Source organism: Sminthopsis crassicaudata, chromosome 1, assembly GCF_048593235.1.
Source record: "Sminthopsis crassicaudata isolate SCR6 chromosome 1, ASM4859323v1, whole genome shotgun sequence".
In the NCBI taxonomy this organism is placed as follows: Eukaryota; Metazoa; Chordata; class Mammalia; order Dasyuromorphia; family Dasyuridae; genus Sminthopsis; species Sminthopsis crassicaudata.
This window is the reverse complement of record NC_133617.1, coordinates 334,609,815-334,637,608: the sequence shown is the minus strand read 5'-3', so window position 1 is coordinate 334,637,608 and position 27,794 is coordinate 334,609,815. Positions and strand designations below refer to the sequence as shown.

Genomic DNA, 27,794 nt, shown 5'->3' with positions numbered 1-27,794 from the left:
CAACCACCTCGAAATCACCTCCATTCCATGACTCACTCTGAAGCACTCCATCTAATTTTTTAAAATAATTTTTTTCAGTCATCAACAATACAGTTCCCACTCTTCACCCCTCAGTTGCATGCTTTGAATGTTAAAAGTGTGGGTCTTTAGAAGACAATGATGAATCATTAAAACTTGAGCAGTGTAGGCATACTTATACCTGTGTACAAAAATGGATTTGCTTCCCAGCAGTTTGCAGAATATATACATATATATACATATATATATATATATATATATATATATATATATATATATATATATATATATATATATATATATATATATATATATATATATATGTATATAAGGGGAGCTCAATTCCTTAGTGAATACCTGGTGCTGGTTCAAGCCATACAGTTTACCAGAGGGTAGGATCATTCTAGAGTACAAAGGTTTATGGTTATACCAAGCTGAAAGTACAACCTCTTTGCTAGGCCTCAGTTCTGGAGAACTGGGTATCTCCCAAATATTTGGACAGTGGTATCTTAGAAAACAACTAAAATTTTAGTTTTAGACTTTATTTTGATGTGTGACTGCACTTCATTAATAAATTTTCCTCAGTGCAAAGAACTTATGTTTCACATCAACCCAAGTATCTTTCATATATTTCAAATGGGATGTTCCAAACATATCTCAGATTCGCTATGTCCTAAAAAGAATTAAAAAAAAAAAAGAAAAAGAACTTTTTCTTCCAAAAACCCTTCCCTCACCCAGAGCTTTTATTTTTGTGGAAGTTACCACCATTCTTCCCATCTTTCAAATTCATGACCTTGGAATTTTCCTTTACTCTTCACTATCTTTAACCCCAAATATCCAGTAAAAGTTGTCACATCCTGCCATTTGCCTCTGACAGTATTTTTTTTTTAACCCAAGATCAATAAGAAAAATAACTTTACAACTTTCTATGTGATTGGAATTTTATTTGCAGTCATATTGTATGCATTTAAAAATGTTCTGAGATCCAAAGATTTTGCCAGACTACTATAGCAGATAACAGAAAGTTAGGGCCCCTTCTTTAACAGCTTCCTTTTTGCCTCTTATCCATTCTTCTCTCTCTCTCTCTGTCTCTGTCTTTGTCTCTCTCTGTCTCTCTCTCTCTCTATCTCTGTCTTTCACACACACACACACACACACACACACACACACACACACACACACACATTCATCTCTTGCTTAGTGTACTAGATTCCTAATTGTTTTCCTTTACTTAAATGTCTTCTCCACTCCAATCCATTCTCCACATAGGTTCCAAAATGATTTTTCAGTGGATCTGTCCAGGTCATTCCCCCAACTCGGGTAAACTACAATATTCCAGTATTACTTCTAGAACATAAATTTGTTTTGTCTCTAAAGTTCTTTGTAAACTAGCTTTGTACACTAGTATAAATTCATTTATACATTACTCTCCTTCTCTCTGTGTTCCAATAATACACTATTCTCTTATTTTAAGGCACTTTAATAATTTTTTTGCACTTTGCACAGATAATCCTTTGGAAAACACTTCCCTTCCCCCCCCATCTTGTCCCTTGTACCTCCTCTTCAAATACTTTGCCCTTGAAGCATTTTTTGATTCCATCAATTAGTAGTGCCATATCTTGTATTTTTTATTAATTCTGTATAAATTTAAATGTGAGGTTTTTTTCTCTAATATATTAGGTCCTTGATAGTAATTGCATTGCTTTATGTTTGTGTCATCTTTGTCCAGTACAGTATCAATAAATGTTTCTTGATTACAGGAATTTTGAACATTAGAATTTAATGGAAAAAATTATAAGCTTTCCAATTTCACATCAGAATTTTAAATTTAAAATGTTGCTGTTTTAAATATAAATAAGCTTAAGTTAAATATTATTAGGTGTCAGGTGTCTTCCATTCATTTGGACCAGGCAAAAAGGTGAGAATTAACTCATCCAGCTTGAAACATGACCAGAGATAGTTATTTTAAAATATCCTTAGCTTGCCCCTATTATTAAGGATACTAGGCGTTTATTCATTCTGGTAACTTTAGGAACCTACTAAGTGTTCTTGTGCTGTCCCTTGTGGCTGGTAATACAGACACCCCCATTCTCCCAAAACTTGGCCTTGACAAAAAAATTATTCAGGGGGTTGTTAATCAAACGTTGCAAATTACTCATAGTCTACAAATTGTTTGTGTAACATTGGGTCCCCAGGGTAAAAGTGGTAGTACAATAAACCAAATCAGCGTTCTTTTCAAATTCCCTGACATGAATTGTTTTTACTTAGATAATTCAACCTGTTCCCTCCAAAGCTTATTTTTTTGGAGCCGACTTGTGTGGGAATCAGTCATTGATTGGTATGGAGCTCCCAAAGAAGGACTCTCCTGTGCTGGGGCTCACCAGCAACTGCTGAGACTGGGGGCTAGGGGAAGGGGCGGGGGTAAGGGAGGGGGAGGGGGCAATGAGAAGTTAAATGACGTCCAAGGTTACACACCCAGTATATGTGTTGAAAGCAAGCCCTGAACACCAGAGTCTCTCCTGACCCCGAGGGCAGCCAGCCCTCGTCCTCCGGGCAGCGATGCCCCGCTGAAGGTCACTACCCATCTCCATGCCTCCCTTCCAAAGACCAGGTAAATTAGGCTGCTGCCCCGCCTTCAACCAGAGTTCGGGGTAAATATGGAGCATGTGATAAACCAGCTACCCAACTCCGCCTGTTAATGGAAGGTTTAGACACCATCTCCGCGCTCTCCTAAGCCCAAGCGAAACAAGTACAAAACACCTCTCCATTCATCTTTCCAGCCCATCCCCAAACGTCTGTGCGCTTGCGCGACGGGATTCAGCGGTGAGAGAGCAGGTAGGTGCACCCTGCGCGCGTCCTCGTTGCCTGGATACGGCGGGAAACAATCGTGACCCCACCCCGTGACCCGTGGCCTGGTTGGGTGGGGTAGTCCGTTGGATCCGCCGTTGGTCCTCATTTTCAGTGGATCAGGAGGAGCCGGTAAGAGCTTCCCCTACAGCCTCATTTCTCCTTCAGGAAGCCTCCCATGTTCATGTCCAGCCCCTCAGCGGTTCCCTCGAAACTGCTCCTTTCTACAGGATAAGTCCGAGCGCCACAGCCTCTCTGTTCTGGGGTCTGGAGCCTCCCAGTCCCTGAGAGGGAGGCGGAGGGCGGGGGTCAGCTTTCCCGCAGGCACGAGCCATCCGAGTTAGGAAACTCTTATCCCGAGGGCCGGCTTCCCCAAAGGAGTTGTCTGGACGCGGACGAAGGCCGGGCCGGAACTGTGGTTCGATAGTTTTCAGTCTGTCCATCTCTTTGTGACTCCGTTTGGGGTGTTCCTGGAAAAGACACTTGGGGTTTTTTGCCATTTCCTTCTCCAGCTCATTTCACAGATGAGGAAACTGAAGGAACGGACTTTCCCAGGTTCATACAGCTAGTGTCTGAGACCGGGATTTATGGATTCAGGAAGATGAGTCTTTCTGACTCCAGGTCCAGCGATGGGGAAGCTTAAAAAACAAAAAAAAACCCTCTCCCCGATAAAAAAAAAAAATTCGTGTGTGTGTGTGTGGTGTGTGTGTGTGTGTGTGTGTGTGTGTGTGTGTGTGTGTGTGTGTGTGTGTGTGTGTGTGTGTGATTCCCTACCTCTTCTCTCCTCTCCCCAAAATATCCAGGAAGCTTTACTTTTTGCAATCAGCCTCGCCTCTGCTCTTAACTTTCTCCCTTAAAAAAATCAGGATAACTAAACCACACCGGTAAATATGATCCTCCTCTTAGGGCATATAGAGCAATAAGCCTTTTAATTATATCCATAGGACATTTTACTTAATCTTTCTTTTCAGGCTTGGGTTGCTAAAATCCCGAAGAATCATGCCTCTTCCAGATACCATGTTCTGCGCTCAGCAGATTCATATACCCCCAGAACTTCCTGATATCTTGAAACAATTCACAAAGCTGCTATTAGAACTCAACCAACCGATGTATTACAGTGGTCTGCAGGGTAAGAGTCTGTCCTCTTTGGAATCACCTGAAGCAGGTCCTCTGCTTTGCTTGGGTTGGATTTTTGTTTGAAATCCGTGATATTTCAACAAAGGAACTCTCAAGCCTTTTTCTTAAATGGACACTATGCTGTTGTAACTTTTCTTGTTAAAAATTATTTAGTGTAAGTTTTATTTGCCCCAAGTTATAGGATTTTTCTTTGGCCACAAACTGTTTCCCTTTTTAGTACTATTAAATAAGTCTATGCGGACAACTTTGGGATAGCTCACACTGCCTGTGATTGGTCTGCGCGAACACCTGCTGAGAGACTACTCCCTGATTGGCTGCTCCATTGTTGGTTTTTTATGTTTAGAAATGTGATTGGGGAGAACTCGAAAAGCTAAATATACAAACTTGCAGGAATTAGTGAAGACTGTCTAAACTCAGATACCTTTGTGACATTCTTTAAAAAGTGTTGTTTTAAAGTGAGGGCGGTTGGGATGTTTGTCTACCTCATAGTTATATTCTTGTGTGTCAAGGTCGCTGCTGCTCATAGAAAGTGTGGAGAATAGTTTGGAAGGAAGGAGTTCCCTTAACCTAGGTTCCTAGCTAGAGAGAGATTTCAGAGAAATCTGAATTTTTAGAAAAGATTTTATTTTGATAAGTGTATTTAAGTATATAATTGGTTTCTTTTCTAATCCAATGTATTTAATTTTCTGCATTTAGAAATGTTGTTCTGTGGCCACCAGACTGGCCAAGGCGTTGAGGGTAGCACTTTACATCTTCTCTCCCCCTCCACTTCACTTCCTGAGGGTTGTGAAGGAAGACTAAGTTCATTAATCCTTTCACGTTCCATTGTTGTTGTTCTTTGTTACGATTGTAGTTCTTTTCCCTAATGCTTTATATGGCCATCCTTTCTCCCAGCAGTTCCATTGTTCAGTAGGTCACAATGGGTTCAAAAGTCCATGCCCCATTCTTTTATGATTCTTGGTGGAAATCTTTTGCCTATGCTTCTATTATTGAATTCTGTAGTAAGGATTTTTTTGGGGGAAGTGAGGTCAACCTGTCATCTGTTTAGGAATATCTTGGTGTGGAAACTCAGTATATCACTACTTATAATTTAAAGTTGCCCAGAAGTCCTAGGAGATTAGATGAATCTAAACAGTCAAGCAACTAGTGTGTCACACGCTAACCCCAAGGCTGGCCAGTTATCCAAACACCTTGACATATTTTTAAAATTATTTTTTACTACTTTGGTTATTTCCCTACAAGGGGAAAAAAACAGGAAACACACTTAAAAACAGCTCCAACCTACTAGAGTTTCTGAGATACAAAGAAATAAGACTTAGTAAAAGTTCTCTGCAGGGCTTTAAAATGCTATATAAATGTGAAATGTAGAGTTTTAAAGTTTTTTATTCATCTTCCTGAGATTGTTTTAACGTTTTCCCATTTCAAGGAGTGAGAACAGATAATGCTAAATCACAAGATCAAAATCCATGTTCTCTGACCAGCAAGTTCATTTTCCCTCCTTTCCAAATTTATATTGATCAAACTAGGTGCCTCTTAATTAGGTATCTCATTTTATTTTATTTATATCCATAAAATGGGAACTGAAGTATTTTCAATTGGTACTTATGTATGTGGTTTAAACCTCATTTTAGTTTTGTGGAATATTTTATACTTTCATTAGTATAGACAATTAAACAATTAGGCAATAATAGTATACAGTCTAGATTTTAGGGAAGGGTTATGTTAAACACAATGAAAGGTCATATAAGCTGCCATGTGTCAGAGGCTACATTTGAACCCAAGTTTTCCTAATTTGTCTTTTAGCCATTTGTACTAGTTAGCTCCCAAACCTTCTAAATTAAGATATTTATGTATTCCAAGGATTGTTATCTAGTTAACTCCCCTAATCCAAAAACATGTAATCCAAAGACATATTGTCTTGGTTTGATTGACTGTGATCAGCAATGCTTAAGAGATCACTGAATCACCTCCCCTTACAAGTTTTAATTTAAAATATTAAATCAAGAACTTCATCATAATGGTTATTAACACTGATTTTTTTTTTAGTTTTGAGGTGAACTTAAACTTAAAATAGTATTTCTCTGTGGTCAATTAAAGACAAGCTTCTAATGTCATGTTCTTACATAATAAGAGCATCTTAGATGATGGAGAATGAATTAATTTTAATTCTTATTCAGCCAAGCTTGCCTTTCCTATTTAAAAGTACTTGCCAGAAAAGCTAGTCCTACTTTGTTTTAGTTTACTTTTCATCGAAATTGCATAATTCTGGCCTTTCTAGATTTGTCCTCCATTTCACTAAAAATTAATTTTTAATGAAAAATGTATAAAATTCCTATCAATATTCTGGGGAAAGTTTGATGCAATATTACATCTTGGGAGTCCCTTGTTTTAGATATCATTATGATGCATAGTTGTCACAGTTGACTAAAAGGACACATATCTTAACAACACTCTTGAGCCTTAATTGATGAAGTAATAAAGGATGGTTGTTGTCTTTGTCTAATATGCCATAAAGGATAATATTTAAGCATAAAAATATGTGTAAAACTGAAAGTATTGCAGATATCATTGACAGATTTCATAAATTATGTTGGGCAAAATTTGTGAAACAGAAGAAAACATAAAAACATGATGAACAAAATAAATCACCTTTGTAAATATGATTTTTCAGCCCTTAAAATATTAAAAATAATTTTGACCACAAATTCTTTTTTTATGGCATTTTAAAAAATTTATAATTTTTATTTACCAGATATATGCATGGGTAATTTTACAGCATTGACAATTGCCAAACCTTTTGTTCCAATTTTTCCCCTCCTTCCCCTGCAGATGGCAGGTTGATCAATACATGTTAAATATGTTAAAGCATAAATTAAGTACAATATATGTATACTTATCTGTACAGTTATTTTGCTGTACAAAAAAATAGGACTTTGAGATAGTATACAATTAACCTGTGAAGGAAATAAAAAATGCAGGTGGACAAAAATAGAGTTAGGAATTCTATGTAGTGGTTCATAGTCATCTCCCAGAGTTCTTTCCCTGGGTGAAACTGGTTCAGTTCATTACTGCTCTATTGGAGCTGATTTGGTTCATCTCATTGTTGAAGAGGGCCACATCCACCGTAATTGATCATCATATAGTATTGTTGTTGAAGTATATAATGAGCTCTTGGTCCTGCTCATTTCACTTAGCATCAGTTCATGTAATTGACCACAAATTCTTAATTAAAAATAATTTTGGCCACAAATTCTTAGTAAACCCTATTTTTTAAAAATATTAATCTTTTTTGTTTCTTCTGTTAGTCAGAAAACCTAAGATTGTGGTTTAATTCTTAAATAATCTTTAATTAATAACATTGGATACCACTTTACTCCTCTGGAATTCCATTTAATATAAAATTTGTGTATTGACCTACCTCATAGGATTGTTTTGATGATCATTTGAACCCATGTATATAAAGCATTTTGAAAATCTCAAGACTATTAAAATGCAAGTGTTTTAAATTCTTCCTCCTCATATTAAAGAGGATTCAATGGTTACAGGAGCTAGTAAGGGAAAAATAGTATTCTTACAAGATCATGAATCTGTTACCTGAATTCCATAAGGTTTTTTGGTCTGGAACCCCACCTTAGTAAGATGTTATTTCATACATGAGTGCTTAAGTTTCTCTTCAAGATAAGCCTAATGAATAGTGTGCTAAAATGAATTAGGTTCAAGAAATGAGCTATATTTGCTAAATATACCAAAGAGCAGCAAAGAAGTCATTCTGCATGCATACACTTAGTAGTAGCCAGTAGCCAGTGCTATGACCACCTCTGCTCAAGTATTTCTCCTCTTTTCCCAGAGCCTGACAGTATACCAATTTCCAATTGACTGAGTGTATTTATTCTTTGAATCCATTGGGAAAGGCTTCAAACCTGAGTAGTCCCTACTTATTTTAGAAAGGAAAAATGAAGGGGGTTGGTGGGAAAATGGTGGAGGGTTATGACTATTGGAGAATGAGGAAAAGGCAAGTATAGATTAAGATGTCTTCCTTAGTGCAGCAGAACTCAGGTGATTAGCATCTGGTTTTATCACTAGTTCATTAAGAGAAAATCTGCTTGAATTGGGGCTTCTATGAAATGATAATCATAATGGGGGAAACTTATTGTTGTATTTTAGAAAAACTTCAAAGAGGGGAACAGAAGAAATTTTAACAGAAGAAAATTTAAACAATGCAACTACTTGAGAACTCATTTAATTAGACTTGATGCTTTAGATAGGAAATGTCAAAACAGATGGCCTGCAGATCACGAGATCCATAGAACTGAATGTAGCCTGAAGCAGATTTAAATATAATTTTAATTTAACAAAATAAAAATGCAGCAAAACATAAATATTTTATAAATATGTAGTATATGAAGGCTCTTTATATACAATTTAGTGGTCCCTGTTTGTTTGACTTTTAATCTTTGTTCTAGATGAATGCAAGAGCCTAAATGAAAAGTTTAATTTTTTGGCTAACATCTTTTGACTTTTTGGAACCACTAGCAAAATTAATTTATTCATATTATAGTGATCCTATGAGCTTTTTCTAAAATGCTTCTTTTACTGTTAGATATTTTTCAGCTTTGTCAAAAGGTGATCCCCTTCCTGTAAAGGATAGAGTTGAATTGCCAGTTGCTACCCAGAAAACAGATTCAGGATTGACAAGAGGACTACTTAAAGTTTTACATAAGCAGGTACAAAAAACCTATCCGGCCAACAACCAGTTGGTTCCCCTGCCACCCTTCCTCCCATTTAAAAAAACACCCATATCATACATAAATAAAACACCCATATAGTATCTAGTATCTTTGAACTGTAACTCTAATATTATTTCTGTAGTTTAGTTTTTTACTTCTTGAAATCAAATCTATGCAAGTTTTATTTTCACATCCAACAAATTTTAAAAGTTTAAAAGACTCTTATATAGCTTTAGGAAAACTACTTTGTCTCTTATGACTTCAATTCCCTCATAATGAAGGAGGTTGAATTAAATCATCTTCAGTGTAGCTTCTAGTTCGAAATTTTTGACATATATTATTATACATTATTATGAGTTTCTTTTAATTTTTTCACACATGAAAGAGAAAATAATTTTCTTAGAGTACTTGAAATTTAGAATGACAATCAGTATTTTTGTTTAAAACTGCCTTTCTATTCTACATGATTTTAACTTTTCATTTCTATTTCTTAAAGCTTTCTCACAAAAAAATTGTGGATTTAAGAGAACTTCAGCAGAAATGGAAGACTCTGTGCTTGCCAGTAGAAACACTCGGTTTCATTCTCAGAATGGATCCTATGGAAGAAGACGCAGTAGAATGGATGAAATTTTTCTCACTTGCCTGTAGCATGCTGGGTGGGGTAGGTGTCTATAGATAACATTTAAATAACTTTTTTGTATTGGATAGCCAAAAGTGGAAGGGAGGGAGGGAAGAGAAGGAAATAAAGCATTTATATATAGTGCCTCTTAATGTGTCAGACACTATGCTAAATGCTTTACAATTATTATCTTGTTTGTTCCTCACAATAACCATAGGAGGTATAGGTGCTTTATAACCCCCATTCTGCAGTTGAAGAAACTGGGGGAAAAAAAAAAAGGCTAAGTAACCTGCCCAGCTTGTATCTGAGGCTAGATTTGAACTTAGTTCTTCCTAACTGAGCCTAGCACAATCTAATCTACCGAGTTCACCTGGCTGCCTCTAAACATCAAAAACATATATTTAAATAGATTTATGACTTTGAATAACTAAAGTTGAGAAGTACTATGACCTCTTCAGCAATTTTATTCATGATCTGTAATTTTCATTTTATAGTTTATTTCCATAATCTAAAACTGTACCTCTGATGTGCCTTCTTGTGATGTTCCTCATTGTAGCATGACAATAACCTGACTTCAGAGATCATGCCAGGTCCTTTAAATATGAGTCTGGAGCCAGCCTACTTAAGTTTGGAAAGGACCTCATTGACAGATTGACCCCTAGGGCCATACATTTTTTGATCACATCAACTCTTAGTCATAATGCAATTGTGATCTTCTTTGGAGGAGAGGAGTATCTATGGAATCGCCAATCTGTTTTAAATCTTGATCCTTTTAAATTCAGTGACATTATTTAAATGTATTTTCTGGGGAAAAAATCGCATTACTAAACACAGAAAAAATGTTGGCAAATTAAAAAACAAATCTATCATCACTGTTAAATAGAAAAGTCCTTTCATTTCTTGTCTTAACCTAATCTGTTTTTCACGCTTTCCTTGTTTGTAAAGAAAGCATAAAATAATTCTAATTCAAAACCATAATCAAATAAACTACAATTAGTGATTTGAGTGTTTTGCAGATACTATGTAAAATATCAGTCAGTAAACATTTATTAAGCACTTACTATAATGCTAGCACTGGGGAGATAGAAAGAAACTAAAATAATCTGTCCTCAAGCAACTCACAGTCTAATGGGAGACAAAAAGCAAACCAAAGGAGCTGTAAATGAGAGGGAAAATACTGGATTTAAGGGAGGTTGAAGAAAATAGAAGATGGGATTTAATTGAGATTTCAAAGAATATAGGGAATTCAAGAAGACTTCAAAGATAGGGAATTCAGCAGAAATGAGGAGGGAGAGAATTTGTGACATGGAGGCAGCCAACAGAACCTGAGCTGAAGGATGGGAATGTCTTGATTAGGATAATATGGAAGCCTTGCCATTGAATCAAATAGTCTGTGACAAGGAGGTAAGATATGGGAGACTGAAGGAGGAAGTTATGAAAGGCTTTTGAATACCAGATTATTTTATATTTGTTCCTGGAGGTGATTAAATGAAACTCATTGTGGGGGGAAGATCATTTTGGTGAGTTGAAGGGAGGAGGATTAAATTGGAGTGAGGAGAGATTTTTGAGGCAGCCTGACCCACCAGCAGGCCACTGCAATAGTGTGGGTGGTATATGAGGGTAATGAGCACACCTGCACCAGAGTGAGAGGGTATGTAATAGAGATTGCAAAGCGGAAATTGACAGGCTTTGGCGACAGATTTGGTATAGGTTGTGAAGGAGAGTGAGAAATCTAAGATAACTCCTAAAGATTGTGAATCTGAGGAACTGTGGAAGGATGATGTTGCTCTTTACAGTAATTGAAAGATTGGATAATAGTTATGGTGGGATAGGATTTAAAGGAAAAGAAACGATAGTGAATTCAGGATTGGACATGCTGGACATCTAGTTTGAGATGTCTTAAAAAGCAGTTAGAGATGCGAGGCTGGAGGTCAGCACAAAGATTGGAACAGGAAAGGTAGATTTGAGAATCATCAGCATTGAGATAATTAAATCCTTAGAAGCTGATGAAATCACCAAGTGAAATAATTTAACAGCTAAAAGAAAAGACTTGTTAAACATTTAAGAGGACATAGATGTCCTGTATAACACATAAATGAAATAATAGTCCTAGTTATAAATTATTCTCAAGAAACTTCTATATTTCTTGGATGCCCACAAAAGAAGGTGTTGGGGAGAGGAAAGAGGGCCAGAAAGAGAATTTCAGACCTTTGCAAAATGGAATTTCAAGTGTCAGAAAACAGAGGAAAAGATAATTTGAGATGATAGTGTGTTTAGTGAAGGATGATTCTTGATTAGGGAAAATATTAAAAAGAGATAACCTGTTCATATGTGAAGGAGATAGCTCTAAAACTCCAAAAATGGAAATAAACAACTGATTAGTCTGGATAAAAAAAAAAAAATGGATGTGTAATGAAAAAAATTTTGACTTTGGACACAACTACTTCAGGTTAGGGTTTATAATGTCAACCCTGGACAAGGTCGTAACTATTGGCCCAAGAGCTTCTAGTAATTGACATAATAAATTACTGCTATATCTCTGTTACAAGTTCAGTATGTACAAAAGGGGGAAGATCAGAATGACATTGAGGCATCTCAATATACATATGGAAGGACAAGAAAGTAAATTCAATTCTCAGAGGAACACCTGTTTAAAATGTTTTTACACTAGATGGCGACATTTTGTCATGAATAAAGCTACACATTCTATCAGTTGATGGCTAATAGTACACATTTATTGTACTGGCAAATGAGTCCATTGCTCACATGTATTAAATTTAGATTATGCCATTGAGGAAACATCTCACCAGATATCATGTAGGAGGAGAAACTTTAAAGTTTTTGCAAGCCTTAAAGCAAAGGTTTTTATAATGTTATTTTTAATAGTGAGATATACATATTTTTCCTTCTCTTTTCCCCCTATTAATTTTTATTCTAACTAGATGAAATATAGTAGGGATAAATACAAAGTTAAACATTCCAGTGTCAATTTCACAAGAAAAGGTAAGAAGGGTGGAGTGGTAGCTTGGGTTAAACAGCAGTTTGAAAAAGATGGGTTGGGAAAGAAAGTCATTCTAATGGACCACAAGCTAAGTGAGAGCCTAGAAAGCTATCATGTTCTTGGAATCCATTAAGACAACAGCCTCACTTCAAGAAATTAAATGGCAGTATTCCTTCTGTACTCTTCTCCAGTTAGATCAATCTAAAGCATTGTGTTACGTTTTAGAGGATACCACAATTTAGGAAATTTAATGATAAGCTGAGGACCATCCAAAGGATGTCATCTGGCATGTTACAAGAGCCAATTCTGACCTGTAGAAGGATTAACAATTGAAAGAATTGGTGGAAGCAATAAAAATGTTTTTCAGATACTTTAAAAGGTTATCATTTGGAAGAGGGATTTGTTTCCTTTGATTTTAAGGGGCAGAGCAAGAAGCAAGGGGGCAAAAGTTACAGAGAGGCAGATTCAGAGTTGATAGAGCTATCCAAATTAGAATGGGTTGGATTTCCTGGATAGGCCATCAGAACACTTGTTTGCAGTATATCATTGTAGGAATAATCGTATGTCATTGTAGGAATAATCTTTCAATTCTGGGAGGGGGGGCTGGATGACTACTGAAGGTCCCTTCCAACTCTGTAATTCTGTGATATGTTGCTGGAAAATACATTTGTGATTAAATCTTGTTTTACAAATTTATATGGTTCCTACCCTACCCCAGTGCCCACCCTTATGGATGCATATAACTCCCTACACCAGTGCCCACCCTTATGGATGCATATAACTGGGGAGTAAAGTGAATATATATATATATATATATATATATATATATATATATATATATATATATATATATGTAATAGGGTTTTAAACTCTCATTCATTGAGTTCAGTCTTAACTTTGAACTAATTATGACATTAGTTTATGCTATCCTCTTGTTTGAGGATATTTGCCAATTTTTGTATGCCCTGACCTAGGAACTCTGACATTTTAAAAAATACAACAAAAGTTTTGGGCTTGCTGGTAGTATAAAAACAGGCTGTTTAATGTACTGTGTCCCTGGACTGGAGAATAATGAGTGAGTTATCCTACATGACTATGTTGATTATGGTGCGTAGACATGGAGTAAATTTTGACTGAATAGCTGAGAAAGTACTTCTTTCTTTATACTTGAATATAAAAATACTAATAGACATTACTACATAGATTATAAGAGCATGATTGCCCTGCCCTGTATTTCCTTTGAGGGTTTTCATGAAAAGCAAGCAGAGGCAAGATGGAGACTAATCATGGAAGTAAATACAGCTCCTAATAAGTAGACTGGGGAATGAGAATCCGCCTCACATATACTAAACCTGTATGTGGAAAAAAGCACTAATTGTTACACTAACCCACTCCCAAGGGTGTGGAGCAAAAGGTACAACTAGAATCCATTATTTCAGTATTCACATTGAGTACTTGGCAGGAAATTAATGTCAAGCTATACTCTTGTTTTTGTGAAAATGAAGTAGAACTATTAACAAGAAATAGTTTGGTTTTGGGAGACAGCTAGGTGGTGCAGAAGATAGAGCACCAGCCCTGAAGTCAGGAGGATCTGAGTTCAAATCTGGCCTCAGATACTTAACACTTCCTAGCTGTATGACCCTGGGCAAGTTACTTAACCCCAGCCTCAGGGGGGGAAAAAAAAAAAAAAAAAAAAAAAGTTTTGTTTCTCTAATGTGGTGTCTTTAAAATTTTTCCCATAAGAAATGAGTTGCTCTTTAGCTACAGTTTTAGACAATATACTTGTTAATATACCTTTGCCCTCTTGCCATTCTCCCTTTCCTCCGAATCTTATGGTTGTCTCTCTAGTAGAAACATATTGCTCTGTAAGAGTCTTGTCTTTTAAGATCGTTTTCCTTTGTTCATTTTAATTGAATTTAATTCTTTCAAAGCTCTCACAGGTAATTGAGGAAACTTCTTATGCTCAGATTTTTAATTTCATGAATTCTTGGAGTATAATGGGTATATCTGACAATATATTTTAAGTTAAAGATACATTGGAGATACACTTTAAAGCTGAATTACTTCAGATTTTACAGTGGGTTCCATAATTTTCCTTTTTGTTTTCATTGTGCTTCTTTAAAAAGATGACATGACATATTGGATCATACACTGTTGTCTATGTGGTATTTAGTTAATAAACTAAATGTTAAGAATGTATGCCTTCCTTAGATTTCAAGGCTTTATAAAGCAAATTGGCTTCTATGAATATCATTCAGGTTTTTCAGATACTTTGAAATTGATTTGTCATACCAACAACTGATCTTGACTTGAATATATGGAATTTTCAACCTTGTAGATTTTCTGTGAAAAAACATCATTTTTATTTATTTTTTTGTGGTTTTTTTTTTAAAATTCTCTTAATAGTTTTTATTTACCAGATATATGCATGGGTAATTTTACAACATTGACAATTGCCAAACCCTTTGTTCCAATTTTCCCCTCCTTTTCCCCATTCCTCCAGATGGCAGTGTTAAATATATTAGAATATAAATTAAATACAATACATGACCAAACAGTTGTTTTGCTATACAAAACAAATTGGACTTTGAAATAGTGTACATTTAGTCTGCGAAGGAAATCCAAAATGCAGGCAGACAAAATTAGTGGGACTGGAAATTCTATTTAGTGGTTCATAATCATCTCCTAGAGTTTTTTTGCTGGGTGTAGCTGGTTCAATTCATTATTGCTCTGTTGGAACTGATTTGGTTCATCTCATTGTTGAAAATGGCCACATCCATCAGAATGGATCATCATACAGTATTGTTGTTGAAGGTATACAATGATGTCCTGGTCCTGCTCATTTCACTCAGCATAAGTTCATGTAAGTCTCCAGGCCATTCTGAAATCATCCTGCTGGTCATTTCTTACAGAACAATAATATTCCATAATTATGGAATTGCACCTCAGAATGATATTTGACCTCAGGGTAGGACATAGCCTATGAATGCAGTAGCTATAACAGTTAATAATAAGACTACTCCTATATTTCAGGTTTCTTTATAAAGGTATGATCCGTAATAGATCCCTCGGCCTACATGTAAAAATAGGCATATAAAGAATATGGAGGCTCCGTTGGCGTGAAGGTTGCAAATTAGTCAACCGTAGTTGATGTCGCAGCAGATGTGGGCGACTGAAGAGAAGGCGGTCAGGGTGTATTCATACACCACAATTTATTCAATCAATCTCTAATTGATGGGCATACACATAGTTTCCAGTTTCTGGCCACCACAAAGAGGGCTGCCACAAACATTCTTGCACATACAGGTCCCTTTCCCTTCTTTAAGATCTCTTTGGGATACAAACCCAGTAGCAACACTGCTGGGTCAAAGGGTATGCACAGTTTGATAACTTTTTGAGCATAGTACCAAATTGCTCTCTAGAATGACTGCATGTATTCACAGTTCCACCAACAATGTATGGGTGTCCCTATTTTCCCACATCCCCTCCAACATTCTGCATCATCTTTCCCTGTCATTCTGACCAATCTGAAAGGTGTGTAGTGGTATCTCAGAGTTGTCTTAATTGCATTTCTCTGATTAATAATGATTTGGAGCATCTTTTCATATGACTAGAAATAGTTTAAATTTCTTTATCCGAGAATTGTCTGTTCATATCCTTTCACCATTTATCAATTGGAGAATGGCTTGATTTCTTATAAATTAGTCAAATCTCTCTATATTTTGGGAATGAAGCCTTTATCAGAACCTTTGACTGTTAAAATGTTTTCCCAGTTTTAAATCCAATATATCTATATGTATTGGTTCTTAAGTCCAGTAAAAACGTCATTTTTAATAGCTTCTCACTTAAAATACCTCATTGTTGATGCAAATTGTTGGAAACTTTTTGACATATGTGCTAGAACTATATCTTCAGAGATCTCTGAATAATGAGCGAATTAATCCTTAAGAGTACAATACAAATTATCTGCCCCATTCTTTTTCCCTCTTTACCTCCCAATACCTATCCTTACCCAAGTCAAGTTTTTAGGATCTACTGCACCCCATATCAACTGAGTACTTGGCCATAAATTAAGATCAGAAATATTCTTTGTAAGGTAATACAATTTGCCAAATATTTTGCTAGTTGTATCTTGACACTAGATGGCAGTAGAATAGGCTATGAAAAGTCAGGCCTTTGTAAAAACCCTGTGTTAGAAGATCGACAAATCCAAATTCCATAAAGTGGGATTGTTGGTCTTCCATTTTATTATCTACCCCTGGGTCTTTCCTGCCAACAGAGAGAATGTTTTTTGTTTTTGTTTTTGGTTTTTTTTGTTTGTTTGTTTGTTTTGGAGTAAAGGAATTTATTATATTGAAATGAGGTTGGGCCAATTAACCCTATTTCAAAATGTTTGCTTATATTAAGCTTAGGATCCATTTAAAATCTCAATTTTAAAAAAGTATGATCTGTTATCTGATTTTGCCTTTACTTGTAAAGTTGAGGGTTTTTTTTGTTGTTGTTTTTTTGAATATAATCATATTGGAAAGTCTTTCTCAGAAACCTCTTGTTTTTTTTTTTTATTAATTTTATAATTATAACGTTTTTGACAGTACATATGCATAGGTAATTTTTTACATTATCTCTTGTACTCACTTCTGTTCCAAATTTTCCCCTCCTTCCCTCCACCCTCTCCCCTAGATGGCAGGCATTCCCATACATATTAAATATGTTATAGTATCTCCTAGATACAATATATATGTGCAAAACCGAATTTTTTTTATTGTTGTTGTTGTTGTTGCAAAGAAAGAATTGGATTCAGAAGGTAAAAATAACCTGGGAAGAAAAACAAAAAATGCAAACAGTTTACACTCATTTCCCAGTGTTCCTTCTCTGGGTGTAGCTGATTCTGTCCATCATTGATCAGTTGGAACTGGATTAGATCTTCTCTTCAACAGAGAAAATGTTAAAGGAAACAATGAATACTTTTAGATACGACATCATACTTTGAACATTATTTTATCCTTTGTGTACCTTATTTTCAAAGTTGAGGTATTCTTTGGATAATCAGGCATTAAACTTAACAAGATTTGTCATTTAATAATCATTCAAGAAGTTGATGCCATTCTAAGATGACAGGAAAAGATGATGATAAATGTTGGGAGAAATGTGGGAAAACTGGGACATGCATTGTTATTGGAGTCGTGAACTGATCTTCTGTAGAGCAATATGGAACAGTGTCCAAAAGGCTATAAAACTATGCATGCTCTTTGATTTAGCAGTATCTCTAATGGGCCTCTATCCTAAAGAGATCTTAAGGGAGGGAAAGAGACCCACATGTGCAAAAATGTTTATGGAAGCCCTTTTTGTAGTGGCAAGAAACTGCCCATCAATTGGAGAATGGCTGAATAAGTTATGGTATATGAATGTTATGGAATATTATTATTCTATAAGAAGTGATCAACAGAATGATTTGAGGGCTGGAGAGACTGAGATGAATTGATGTGGAGTGAAGTGAGTAGAACCAGGAGATCATTGTACACAGTAAAAAGAAAATTATGTGATCAATTCTGGTGCAGTGGACGTATATGTAAAATGTTGCAAAGGTGAAATCAGCAGGCCTTGGCAATGGTTTGAATATTGTGGGATTGGGTATGTGTGAGAGGGTGTGAGAAACAGTGATTCTTAGGTTATAAGCCTGAAGAACTGGGTCGATGGCATTGCCCTCTATGGTATCAGGAAGGTAATAGGAAGGGGAGGATTTTGAGGGGAAAGATAAAGTCATGTTAAGAAGTCTACTGAATATCCAATTTGAGATGTCTAAAAAGCAGCTGGAGAAGTGAGATTAGACATCAGTAGGGAGATTGAGGTAGGAAAGGTAAATTTTTTGAACCATCATCATAGAGATGGTAATGAAATCCATTGGAGTTGATGAGATATCAAGTGAAGTGTAGTATGGAGGGAAAAAAGATGACTCAAGACAAAACCTTGTGTGATACTTAAAAATTGGAGGGTGTGATCTGGAGGAGAATCAAGCAAAGGAGATAGAAGGAGCAGTCGGAAAAGAGAGAAGACCAGAAAAGAGCCATATTATGAAAACCTAGAGCATTGAGGAATAAATGGTCCATAGTGTCAAAGGCTAAAAATCTTTCTTCATATTATATTAGCCTATCCATGAAGAATTCTGACTATGAAAAGTGTTTTTCAATTGAAAACAGAAGTCTTAATGGAAAAAGATAGAATGTAAAGGAGAGATCAAAGAGGATTGAAAAAAGGTCATTAGATATAGAAAGATAATTAAAGAGAACTGTTTCAGTGAAATAAAGTCAGAGGTTAAGGAATTAAGCATGAGAAAAAAGGGACAACTAGGAGGGGCAGTGAATAGATCACCAGCCCTGAAGTCAAGAGGACCTGAGTTCAAATTTGGACTCAGACACTTAATACTTCCTAGCTGTTGTGTGACCCTGGGTAAGTCACTTGACTCCAATTGCCTCAGAAAAAAAGAGAGAAAGCAAAGATATCCATTAAGACAGTCTTTTTGAGTCTAGTTACAAAGAGGATGATAGTGGGAACTGAAGGACCAAATAAGGGTTTGGGTTTATTTTTAGGTTATACATGTACTTTCATTTTTTTATACATTTCCATATGAGTCATATTAGGAGAGAAAAATCTGGAAAAAAAAGGAGGAAAAGAGAAAAAAAAACAGAAGAAAAAAAAGGTGAAAATAGTATGCTTTGATTTGCATTTAGTTTCTATAGTTCTCTCTCTCGATGTGAATAGTATTTTCCATCCCAAATGTATTGGAATTGTCTTGGATCACTGTATTGCTGAGAAAGAGCCAAGTCTATCATGATTGATCATCATATAATTTTACTGTTACTGTATACAATGTTTTGCTTGCTTCACTCAGCCTCAGTTCATGTAAGTCTTTCCAGGCTTTTCTGAAAGCCTGTTCAGCATTTATTACATTCATTCTGTTATTCATATAATAAAAATTTATTCATTCATTCCCCAATTGATGAGCAATGCACTCAGTTTCCAATTCTTTGACACCACAGAAGCTGCTACAATTTTGTACACGTGGGTCCCTTTTTCTCATTTTATGATTTCTTTGGGATACAAACCCAATATTGGCACTTCTAGATCAAATGGTATACACAGTTTTTATAGCCCTTTGGGCATAGTTCCAAAATGCTCTCCAAAATGGCTGGATCCGTTCACAGCTCTACCAATAATGTGTTAGTGTCCCCGTTTTCTCACAGTTCCTGATAGTTTAATTTTTCCTGTCAGCCAGTCTGATAGGTGAGTGTGAAGTGGTGAGTTGTTCTAAATTGCATTTTTCCAATCATTAGTTCTTTAGAGCATTTTTATATGACTATAGATATGACTGAACAATGTCTATTCATATCCTTTTATCATTTGACTTGTGTTCTTATAAATTTGAACCAGAATCATTGGCTGTAAAAATTTTCACAGCTTTCTGCTTCCTGTCTAATCTTGGCTGATAATTGGTTTTGTTTGTGCAAAACTACCTTAATTTAATCAAAATTATACATTTTGTATTTAATAGTTTCTTTATATTTTGTTTGGTCCTAAATTCCTCCCTTATCCAAAGATGGTCATAAATTCTTCCCTTCTATAAAAATCTGACAGATAAACTATCATTTGTCCTCCTAATTTGCTTATAATATCACCCTTTATATCTAAATTACAAATCAATTTTAACCTTATCTTGATATAAAGAGTGTGAGATGTTAGTCAGTACTTAGTATTGCTACAATACTATTTTCCATTTTTCCAAGCAGTTTTTTTTTTATTTTTTTTATCAAATGATGAGTTCTTATTCCAAAATCTGGAGTCTTTGGATTTATCAAACAGTAAACAAGTCATTGACTATTGTGTTTTGTGTACCTAATCTATTCCATTGATCCAATGCTCTTACTTCTTAGCCAGTACCAAATAGTTTTGATGACTGCAGTTTTGTAATGTAGTTTTAGGTCTGATATGTCTGGGCCCTACCTTCCTTTGCATTTTTTTCACTAATTCCCTTGATATTCTTGACCTTTTGTTCTTCATATGAATTTTGTTAAAATTTTCTCTAGCTCTATAGCATAATTTTTTGGCAGTTTGATTGTTATGGCACTGAAGAAGTAGATAAATTTAGACAAAATTGTCATTTTTATTATATTAACCTATCCATAAAGAATTTCTGACTTTATGTGAAAAGTATTTGTTCAGTTGAAACAAATCTTAATGGAAAGGATATAATTAGGCCTTGAAAAAGGAGTTCCCTTGACAAAATATAAAAACCAACTACAAAACCACCTCACCTACTTTCATGAAATATGAACAATCAATAAATCAACAAATACCAATTATTGGGAGTCCAAATATGAAAATGAAGCACTCTTGCCCTATTGAGGGAATATAATGCACATATATAAATACAGACTATATGACTTATATACACAATAAATACACAGTGATTGGAGTGTGGACATTAACAACTGAGAGGAATCAGGAAAGATTTCATAAAAAGAGGTGATTAAACAAGATGAAAGATTCTTAAAAGGAGCTTTGAAGATCTTGAATTAGGAATTTCAGAAAAAATAGAAGAGAATACTCCAAGCATCAGGGGCAATTTATACTGAGGAATGGTGGCAACAGATAGAGCATCATCATGTGCAAAGAACAGAAAGCAGGCCAATTTGATTAAGATGTAGAAGTATGAGAAAAGTATTGCTTAATTTGTAAAAAGAAAGGTGAGAGTCAGATTGTAAAATTGTTTAAATATCAGATTAGAACAGTTTATATTTTTAACCTTAAAGACAATAGGAAGCCACTGAAATTGAATAAAAAAGTGACACAGTCAAACTCATGCTTTGGCGATATTAATTTGGCAGTAGTGTGGAAAACAGTAGGGAGGAAAGAGACTTTATGGACAGATTAAGAAAGATGTTGTAATGTTCTCAATGAGATATGTATGCTGGGGGCCTAGCCCATAGGGTGCCTGTGGTGTTAGTGGAGAAGTGGGATAGATGGTAATGACAATGGGGAGGCAGACAAGGCTTAGCAGCTAACTAGGTATAGATGATTGAGAGAAGAGTTGTGGACCTTGAGGAATGGTGGTACCCTCAATAGAATAAGAGAGGAGAATAGTGACTTTAGGAGGAGGGGGGTAAGGAAGATAATTTCTGTAATTGTTTTGGACATGAGCTGAGTTTGAGATGTATGTAGGAAGCACACAAGTGCAGCAGAAAATCAGAGATGTGTATGTGGAGCTCAGGAGTTGAGGGATTTTGAGAGTTGTCTGCCTGGACAGCTAAAATCCAAGGGAGCTTGATGAAGTCCCTGAGAAGATAAAAGATAAGATGACTCAAAATAAAGCCTGTTTTGGCACTCATTGGCAGCCAGGATATGGATGATGAATCCTGAAAAGCAGATCAAGAATCAGCAACATATTGGAAGAGAACCATAACCAACCAATGTCACAAAAACCTTGAGAAAAGACTATTAGTGTTCTAACATTGTAGAGGGGTCAGAAAGACTGAAAAATGGCCATTGGATTTTGCAAGAAATTGATTACATTTTGCAGAGAAGACTTTCCATTAAAAGTATGAGAAAATACATTGAGATTTGGGAGAAGCCAGGACAGGAAGAATTAATATCCTAGTATAGCTAGAACTACATGAAAGAAAAGATTTAAAAATAAAACTAGACATTGGTACATTTGAACCAATTGTGGAGGACCTTAATTACTAGACAAAGAAGTTGTATACGATACTTGGGAACCATAGAGGCTTTAAGCCAGGGTGGTAATGTAAATCAGATTAGTATATCAGGAAAACTAACTGTACATTAGAGATTGAAGTTAGGTAGTGTTGTTACTGAGAACAACTCCTGCTATAGAAATGGGGAAATTAGTCATTTTACCTTAAACTTTAGAATGAACCCTTTAAGCTTCAATTTTACTTTGCCCCCTCATAAAATTTATTAAGGAAATACACCATATAATAAAAAAAATTAAATGATTTTAACTCCTTAGAGTTAGTGTCATGTGAATATTATCAGATATATTACAAATATTTGTAAAGTACATAATGTGCCTGACACATAGTATTTACTAATTCTTCCCTATCCTCTAACCATTTTTTATTTTTATTTTTTCCCCCTCTGAGGCTGGGGTTAAGTGACTTGCCCAGGGTCACACAGCTAGGAAGTGTTAAGTGTCTGAGACCAGATTTGAACTTGGGTCCTCCTGAATTCAAGGCTGGTGCTCTATGCACTGGGCCACCTAGCTGCCCCTCCCCTAACCATTTTTAATCACTGAGCCTAGAAAAAGGAGTAATTGGGTTTAATTCAGACAATTGACTAAGCTATTTGATCTTGAGCCAAGTTATTTAATCTGTTTCTCTTAGTTTCTTAAACTGTAAAATAAGGATAATAATGACACTTAACTTCGATTGCTGTTAAGAAAAAATGAGATACAGATAGCTCTTTTTACATTAATTTGCTATGTGCAAATTCTACTTTACCTAAAGAATTATGAAAAGTTTGGAAAGACGTAACAAACTTGTATAGAGAATTTTTGGGGAAATATACCTCACTTGTTCATTCCTGATTTTTGTGGATTTGACAAAGATGAAACATTTGAAGGAGTAACAAGATTGTAAAATTCGCACAAGGATGAGAATGTAGAGGAGTTGATTGACTCTTAATGGAAAAGAACTGTTGAATTAGGATTTTTCAATTTTTGGTTGGTTTTCTTGATAGATCTGCTTTGTTCTATAATTGAGCAAAAATTGTACAAAGCTTCAAAACCCAATGTCAAACCAAAAAAAGGTTCACAGCAAAACAGTTGGCAGAAATATTAAATCATTTGAGTGATTTCTTTTTTTGCATAGTAAAGATAGATTCAAAGACTAGTTGAGGATAATATTGCTTGCAATACAACGGGGAGAAAAAAGAGAATCTCTACCCAACCATATCTCAAAAGCTTGCATAGCCAATCACCAGTAAATAAAGGCACACAGGTTCTGTGATGGGGAAGGGGCAGCATATACTACATGCCCTTGTTAACTTTTGTACAGTTATTGTGCATACTTTTATCATTAAGTTTATCTTTAATTTTATAATTCTGTTATGATGGTAATGTGAAAGTATTTTATATATGTCTTTGTTATACAGGCTAAATGAAGTGAAGTGCGTAGGGATAAATTAGTGTTACATAAAAATTGCTTTACATTTACTACACAGTCTTAAGTAAAGCAAAAATGTCTGTATTTGTAAAGTGTGTAGTGTAAAGTATGTAGCACAATGCCTGGCATGCAATCATGATAGCATTTATAATAGTGTCTTATTACTGATTTTGCTGTGATTGTTACTGTTACGTAAATACAAAGGAAGTGAGATTTCTTGATTTGTCATAGTCAAGTAAGACTTGAAAAAAAAATTGAAACCAGTTCTTAAAAAAGATTTGATAGAAGTACAATAGGCAGAGGGAGGAGGGAAGGATAGGTATATATAAGTCATAGGAAAGAATATGTATGAAAAGTAACAGAGGTAGAAAAAACAAAGTTTGAGGAGCTGCTTTAACCTTTTAGAAGTTCCAGAAGGTCAGATAAAAACTCCATTGTATTTTCAAGATAAGTTTTACTAACAATATCAACTTTATTTGCTTATTTTCATTTAACTTAACATTTTTACTATACATTTATAAAACATATTCCATTCCTTTTTTGCACTCATATCATGCATAGTTTGGAACTGAGAAACATTCTTCCATGAGAAGTTATATTTGATCCATCGAAAGTTCTTTAAGAAAACCTCATTTTTTTTTTTTTTTGGAGTGGAGATTTATGTTTAAGGATTTTTGTAATTTGTATACATATTTTCACATTAGTCCAACATTTATGGAACAGCACATAAAACGCACTGTTATTTTTTTCTGGGTGGGAAATTATAGTATGACATAATTATTGGGTGGTGATTATTTTATGTTACCTTGTTGTGTTGAGATTTCTGAACTATTTGTTTCAATTATACAGCACTCATAAGGATAGTAAAAAGTAGAAAAATATTTATTGCTAATATAGCACAAATGCAAAATATATATATATATATATATATATATATATATATATATATATATATATATATACAGACACACATACAGAATTAAATAAATATGAGCAACATGCAGAATCAATTCCTGTCTTTTAATGACTGTTACAAAAATAAAACCTTGGGGGGACACCTTCAAAAAGTGGTAAACTCTGCAAAGCTGGAATCTGTAATACTCATAAACACACTTATAATAATATCAGGAAAATAAAAATAAATTATGAACATAGCAAATACTTTTTAATTCTCCTGAAGATCTGAAGTTTATTTAGGACACACAAAAGAAATCTCAAAGTTTGTTGAATATGTGTTTATAATATTAAGACCCATTTTAAAGAGGTTAAAGCTTCAGACCAATAGCATCTTAATAAATTTTCTCTTCATTTTCATGATCTTTCATTCCTAATAATTTTCAATAGTACACAAAAATATGTTTTAGATCAATTCTATTTTACTTTTCCCCCCTTTTTTCTAGTTAACTTGAGAATTTCAGTAAAAATTTTCCCTTTTGTTGTAATTATTATATGAAACTAAATAATAAATTTAACATTTTTCTCTTTGGTGATATTGTTTCCAGACCTTACATAGTGCAATGAAGCATGCTTGTGAAATTCTTACAGAAGACCCCGAAGGTGGACCTGCTCGTATCCCATTTGAGACTTTCTCTTTCATCTTCACTTATCTATCAGGATTAGATGAGGATAGACCTGAGACTGAAACTAACCTTTTTCTCAATAATCTTGAAGACAGTGTGTAAGTGTTAAACTGAATTTGATAATCTTTTATGATAATGACTGTGAAAATCTACTATAGTAAATTCATATTTCCATTAGATTTCAACTGAGCCAATCTTATAATGTACTTTGTTACACACTAAAAGTGAGAGACTGATTTTGTGATTGCTTAGAACATAAAACAAAATATTTTTAAAGATAACATCTTGATTTTACTGTGTTGGTTAATTTTCTGTTCTATTTTTGTCATTTGAAGAAAAAATTTCATCTCATTAAATAAACTTTTCAGTAAGTTTATATTGGTTTTTACATATAGTCGGCATTCAAATAATTTTGACTATGATGTGATGTAAAAAAAAAATTTAGAAATACATTAGAAATACATCAAAGAGATTTAGATTTCTGGTATGATAAATTAGAACATGTTACTACTGTAGATAGCCAGAAAAGTACAGTATTGTTCCACATTCTAAATGCCTGGGGAAAATGCTTCTTAAATTCCAATTCTTGCTTCAGTGAATTGATTTTGCTTCATTTATATATGGTGTATTATGTGATGCAATTAAATGCTTTTTTGAGTGTGAGGTGCTCTGACTAGCATGTGTCTCAAAAACTAACCTTTAAAATGGAATTCATTAGACAGAAAGAGGAAAGCTATTATAGACATAGAAAACTGTGAGAGAAAAAAAAAAAAGAAAAAATCTGTGCAATGTGTGTAAAAGAAAGCAAAAAATAGTTTAGTTAAATGTATGAAAATCATAGAAGTTAAATTATTTCTCTAAATTAAATAGTTCCACAGAGCAGATGCCATGACACCATGTTTTTTGTTTCAGTTATCTGGTTAGCTACCCAAATAACTTCTTGGCCTCAAGGGAGAGAGGTGTATGTTATCTATTATAAATACCCTAAGCATGAGAGAAAACAGGCACATCAAGTAATGCAAACATCTTATTATTTTGAAATAATTTTCATCTTATATTTATTTGCATTGTAAGTAAAAATATATACATACTGTATTAACACAACTTGGTTCTTTGAGTTCTTAAATTCTTTCTTTAACTTAGCTGCCTAATAAGCATAATCATAATTTTAAGTTGTCTTAAGATAAATTGGTAGTAGTTGGTGTCATTTGTGTTAAAACATAAATTATATTGTTGGTGTAATTTGTTTTTATTATTTTTTTAACATTTTCTTTCTAAAGGAAGATAAAGGAACAAGATATTAGGTTACCACCAGTGGTCAAGACGGGGAAAGGAGAGTACATAGTCAGTATAAAAGTTATGGTCTGTGTTTAGCTGCAGAATTGGGGAAGGATAAGAATGGAAGGGAAGCTAAACCAAGAGTAATAAAATTGTGGAATTGGAGAGTGTCAGAAAAGGGTGCCTGGAGTGTGATAGTCAAATAGCTAGTGAGTATTTAGACAGACAGTTCACATCCAGGTCTATCCATTTTCTATCCATTGCAGGACATTGTGCCAATTTGACTATTTTCTGTATATTAAAAAAATCATTGAACCTATGGGAAATTATGGGTGGCAATTGTAAAGAGGCAAATTTAGGTTTAATATAAGGGTAACTTTCTCTAGTAAGAATTATCAACAGGTAGGGCTGTATGCAGGAGCTATACTAATCATCCTTTCACTGGAGGTCTTCAGCTAAATACTCTGATCACTTGTCAGGAATGAAATAGAGAGAATTCTTATTTGGGAACAGATTAGCCAAGGTATCTCTGATGGGCTCTCCTAACTTGAATGTTACATCCTCTTAAGCACATTTGTACTTTTGGGCTTCCTTTTAACTTGATGCCATGAACTAAATACATAAAGAGTCCAATTTTTAATCTTAAAATAATTAATAAGCATCTAATCATGATTTTTCATTTTTTAAGGTCTTAATATTAGATAAACAGAAGTTCACTAAATTTCAACTGGCAAAATAAACTAGTAAATCCTAGTTTTAAAAAAATGTTGTTCAAAAGACAATGTTATTTAGTAGGAAAGTTTTAGCCTTTTAAGGTAACCCTTAATGGTGTGAAGTACCTTAATATGAATAACAGTGTAACTTCAGTATTCACATTATTTCATGCTCACTGAATTTTTAAAATTTCCATGCTTAACAAAATATTAATGTCTTATTTTTCTTAGAGCTTCTAGTAAAGATGGAATGATAGGAGTTTCAGATTTCTTCATAGAAGACAAGAAGAAATACCGTTCAGTTTAAGAAGCAAAATTGGGGAAATTTTCTCAGAAAAAACATATGGCACTACTTCAGAGAAGAGAGCGCTTTAAAAAATCAAATAGTGCTTTATGAAAACTTAGCAACAAATACAGCTTTGCATAACCAACATACTTGTTTGCAGTGATTTTTTTTTTTTAAGGAAATATTGGCTGTAATAACTTTGACAAATCATTAATTTCTCCATGCTTTAAGCAATGAGGAGTCTTAAAATGTAGAGTATGTTCCTCTTCTAGGAGATGTAATATGGGTCCAGTTTTTAAAAAATGACGTAAGAATGTGACTTGTAAGAAAAATCTTGTCTCACCTTCAGAACCCTCACTTTCCAAATAAGAATTAGTTCCAAGAAGTCACAGGAGTAATAATTTTGGTCTC

At 34.6% G+C, this 27,794-nt stretch overlaps 1 protein-coding gene across 1 annotated transcript; it reads left to right on the top strand.

The window, feature by feature from the left end:
* Positions 1-3,838: 3,838 nt before the first annotated feature.
* Positions 3,839-27,528, top strand: ROPN1L (rhophilin associated tail protein 1 like). Its single transcript, XM_074279127.1, is given in 6 exon segments — positions 3,839-3,946; positions 3,949-3,994; positions 8,603-8,726; positions 9,226-9,390; positions 25,029-25,204; positions 27,329-27,528. Coding segments are annotated over 6 exon segments (669 nt in total). The 5' UTR covers positions 3,839-3,864; the 3' UTR covers positions 27,405-27,528.
* Positions 27,529-27,794: the final 266 nt, after the last annotated feature.